This window comes from Eublepharis macularius, chromosome 3 (genome assembly GCF_028583425.1).
Source record: "Eublepharis macularius isolate TG4126 chromosome 3, MPM_Emac_v1.0, whole genome shotgun sequence".
Taxonomy (NCBI): domain Eukaryota; kingdom Metazoa; phylum Chordata; class Lepidosauria; order Squamata; family Eublepharidae; genus Eublepharis; species Eublepharis macularius.
This window is the reverse complement of record NC_072792.1, coordinates 95890115-95894963: the sequence shown is the minus strand read 5'-3', so window position 1 is coordinate 95894963 and position 4849 is coordinate 95890115. Positions and strand designations below refer to the sequence as shown.

The following is a 4849-nucleotide window of genomic DNA, read 5'->3' as shown; positions in this document are numbered from 1 at the left end:
ACCAAACCAAAATTATGAAAGGGTGTCTTATGTTGTATGGGCCACCTCCAGATCAATGTTGTATCTTATATTTAGAAAAAAGGAAGAGTCCAGTGCACCTATAAAACTAACAAAAATTGTGGAAGGGTATGAGCTTTTGTGAGCCACAGCTCACTTCTTTAGATATAGCTAGAATGTGAGTCTATCTGCCCTTATATTTTGGAGAGTGGAATGATTATAGAAGCCGAATGATAATAGCCAGTGAATGACAATGGCAGGCATGACTGAATAGGGTGCGATATGTAAAGGGTTAGTGGATGTGGAGAAATTAGCATTGGTGATGAGACAGGAAGTCAATGTCTTGATTCAGTTCTGCACTGAATCATGCCTGCTATGGACTCACATTCTAGCTGTATCTGAAGAAGTGAGCTGTGGTTCATGAAAGCTCATACCCTGGACTCTTGCTCAAATGCATCACTTTCCCCCAGAGTATGGTACTCATTTTTATCTGATGCAAGTTTTTAAATAAGTGTAGAATGGTGGTAGTGGAAAGTACAGTCAAGTCATAGTTGACTAATGGCAACCCCTGCCATAGTTCTCAAGGCAAGAGACTGACAGAGGTGGTTTGCCATTGCCTGTTTCTGCATAACAGCCTTGGTCGTCTTTGGAGGTCTTCCATCCAATTACTAACCATGGCTGACCCAGCTTAATTTCTTAGATCTGACAAGATCAGACTTGCCTGGGTTATCTATGTCAGGGCAAGTGTCGAACAGGGGATCTTATTAAAAAGGAACTAAGGGAACTAGGCTTATTATACAATGAAACATAATCTCTACTGCTTTATAAGCATTTCCAATACTTCTAAATTTCTTGACAGGTTCTGCACTGATCCAGTTTACTGTGGGCTGAGAATGTAAGAATGAAGTGCTACTTCTAGAATGTTTTAGCAGGAGGAGAAGTTAGTAATACCTTTGATAAAACTGTTTCATTACAGTACACTTTGCCCTGAGTATAATCTTTTAATAAAATGTGAGGGTCTGTATCATGATTAACCCAACTGGAAGTAAATTCAGATGAGCCAGAAGTGATGTAGTCCCACTGTGGGTGGGCCAGCCATTCCCTCAACATGGTAGATTTACAGAAGATGTGCAAGAGCTGACGAGTGGCACACTGTAGGTCTGACAGAGAATGAAGCTCTCCTTGGCAGCAGCCTTGACATGGAAGTCAACCCAGAAAGGTTTCCCAGGAGGCTTCTGCACAGTAGTGTAACAGAGGTCCCATTTTCTGCCTCATGCACCAATCATACATAAGAAATACTGAGATTGTGGAGCAGAATCACATTAGAACTAGTGTTATCCATAGAGCTGTTTCACTTAGTACCCTCTTTCTAGGAAGATAACCACAGTGTTAAAGAAAATATTACTTTCTATCAAAAATACTACATAATTCTTAGTGCCATATATGTCAAAATTTACTACTTTTCTAAATCAACAATGATTCCTACCTGCAAAGACGGTCGACTGTTACCAAAATTGGAAATTAGGTAACATGACTAAGTTTAAGGATTTACTAAGGAACAATATATGCATGGACAAAACTTCACTCGAGGCAAAAGCAGGAGTTAATATACCTTGGTTCGAATATCTGCAGGTGAGGCATGATATTAAAACTTCTATAACAAAACCTAACACTAAATTTGAGATATTAATGGGCCATGATGCTAGCGAATCAAAAAGAATAATATCCAAAATTTATAATATTCTAAGTTAAAATACTAGTTCACGTTTGTTACTATATCAAAAATCATGGCATAATGATTGTCAAAAAAATATTTAGTGAGAGCCAATGGAAAAAGATTTGGAATTCTCCTCCCCTAAAATCCAAAATTACCAATATGAAGTTACAAACTCTAAAAATTATAACAAGGTGGTATGATACACCTTCAAAAATGAATCATATCGATCCCAATTTCCCCTTGTTATGTTGGAAAGGGTATGGGGAACAGGGTACCTTCTATCAGTGTTGGTGGGGGTGCAAAGTGATTCAGAATTTCTGGATTGAGGTAATCAGAATTATTGCAGAGATGACAGGCTTCCTAGTTCCTCTACTACCAGAGGCAATCCTTCTAAACATGTGGCAAGATAGGGGTTTACCAACACCACAAAAAAAATTGTTAGCCATACTCTTATTGGCAGCTAAAACAACTATAGTGGCTTGCTGGAGGGAAAAAAGAGCTCCGCAGATCATGACTTGGTATTTGAAAGTTTGGAATAGCTTGGTAATGGAAAAGATTTCAGATCACCTAAAGGCTATCGAATATCCAAATTACAATTCTGTTTTTATTGAAACTTGGCTCCCCAAATTGGAATCTATTGAGAAATTAAACCCCACAGATGGAATAAGGATAGGCAAATCTTTTTATGAGTTGTTAAGAGTATTAACACAATGATATATTTCTCCTTGTTGATTTAAGACTCGAATCTTTATATAAGTTGTATTGAACTTACCTGGAAACTCTTTTGAAGCTGTGGTTACCAAACATTGATTGGTATGTTCTTTTCTTTTAATGTTTCGTACTTGTATGTTGTTATGTATTGCAACCAACAAAAATAATTTTAAAAAAAATACCATGTAATTTTCACAACCATTATAAGCATGGCATTTGCAGGGCTGCTATATATGCAGACGTTTATAGCCCCTTGTTTGAGAATGATGAAACACAAACAGTGAAGTACACTGCACTTCTGTGCCATGACAGGGCAAAAAGACAGTTACCGTGTCATGTTAGCGTCTCATCATATCTGAGCACTGATTCCTTTGCACTAAAGCCTTTATGTCCACTAGCATGTACCCCAGAAACCTCAACTTTTGGAATAAAATCATAGGGCACATGGTTGCACACAAGGCAGATACATTTCTTTCTGCAAAAAAAAAAAGTGGTTTAGAAAAGAGGGAGGGAATTCATTTGTGTTTATTCATAACTAATCAGGGAAAATGTAGCTGATGAGTTAGTATGGTAGTAATGCTCATTATAGGATAAGATTAAGAGTGTGAATTTATGGTTATTATTTTATGTGTATGGATATGTTTAAATGTTTAAAAATGTAAACAAAGGATGTACAGCATAAGTTCACGTTTATCCCCCCAAGTTAATTCCACATATGCAGAAGATTGCATTCTCTGGAATACTATGCATTCTTTTTTAATTTTTAGTTTAAAAGCAACTTTTTCATAATAGCACAGATTCTTTGCACTAAAAGTAAAAATGTGGTAAACATTGTTTGAATACAGCCTTTAAAAACCTTCTTTGCTATTTATCGCATGTACATACATAAATACAGCATCAACATACAAGCAAAATCTAGCGATTCACACATAGTCATTTAACCTGTAACCACTGTGGGAGGCAGATGTTAGTGATGAAGTATGGTTTGCCTTGAAGACTGTTGGTGGCCGATAGGATGGAGCAGCCCTTGTATTTCTTGAGTGTGGGTAGTGGACTATGTTGCTCCTAGTACGTTGGCATGAAGCACACAGGATTGCTCCACCAATTATATCCAATGAAGCAGAAGCAAAGCCAATGTAGAGGGCTTGCCCAATCTCATACTTCATCCCATTGGGCAGCATTGGGTTGTAGAAATCTGTTACCACATCACTGGTTGACCAAGAAATAGGGATCAGGCAAATGAGCCCAGCCAGTATGAAAAGGATTCCACCCATGATGGCGATTACATTTTTGACAGAGGACCCTTTGGCACATTGGGTGCACTTCATGCCAATAGCTGAAACCAGGCATGCCAAGACTGAAAGAACACAAGAAATCACCATCAGGGCACGGGCTGCTTGGAGGTCACGAGGCAAAGCAAGTGGAGAACGATGGAGCTGGCACTGGTAGATCCCAGTGCTGTGCCAAACACATTCCATCCAGAGGCCCTTCATGTATGCCACAGCTGTGATGATGTTGGTTCCCACGTGTGCTGTTTTCCACCAGTGAGGCAAAATAGTAGCAGTTATTGTTCCAGCCAGACCAAGAAGACTTAGAAGGAAGCCCAGTAACTGAACAGCCATGCCAGCCATGTTAATGTTTGTCTTGGTTATTCTCTTTAATACAGTATCTTTGCAGTGGCTTCTGGAAACACAGCTTCTCCTGGGAGATATATGGCAGGTTTGCTTTGACACCTTCTGAATGCCTAATAAAGAGGTAATTGCGGAACAAGAAGTTAAACATTATCTGAGTGTATTACTCCAGTGACCAGTGAGGTGCATTCCAGAAGCAGTTAGTGATTATTAGCATATTTAACCCTCTTTAATGCACCCTTTGAAAACGGTGGGAAAGCAATTGCTCCTTGTTAGTTACACTAGTTTTCTCTATTTGAAAATGAAGGACAATGTAAATAAATTAGGATACTAAAAAAAATTTCAAAATCACTTTTTTGTATTCTCAGCTGGCTTTATAAAATATTTATTTCCTTTAAACAAAAACAAAAAGATTAGACTATTCACGAGCATTAACTCATAAAACAGAAAAGATTTATGAAGTAGGTGCCTGAAAGCTACTTTGCATGATGAAAACATTTCCAAAAGGTCATAGTGGGATTATAAAAACAATGATGCTGTGTTTGTTCAAACTGAAAAACAACCAGAGAGATTTTTTAAAAAAAACTCTAGAAAAGGAGAACAAGTAGTAGATTAAAGTTGCCTTTCCCACTTTCCAGTATTTCTTGAGGTGGTGTTTTAATAAAGGAACTTGAAGGGGAAATGATTTTCATTAGGCCCTGTGGAGACTCGGGTTATGGCTTTAATCTAGATGACAGCATGTGAAACCAGATGTGTATCTTGCAGCTTCTGAGGGGTGGACCCTTCACAGTTA

At 38.2% G+C, this 4849-nt stretch overlaps 1 protein-coding gene across 1 annotated transcript; it reads right to left on the bottom strand.

The window, feature by feature from the left end:
* Positions 1-3348: 3348 nt before the first annotated feature.
* CLDN14 (claudin 14) lies at positions 3349-4056 on the bottom strand. Its single transcript, XM_054974752.1, has one exon. The coding sequence runs from the start codon at positions 4054-4056 to the stop codon at positions 3349-3351; it is 708 nt and encodes a 235-aa protein (XP_054830727.1).
* Positions 4057-4849: the final 793 nt, after the last annotated feature.

What these genes read in the sequence shown, in the direction of transcription:
- CLDN14 (XM_054974752.1), bottom strand. Translation starts at nt 4,056, where the DNA reads ATGGCTGGCATGGCTGTTCAGTTACTGGGCTTCCTTCTAAGTCTTCTT.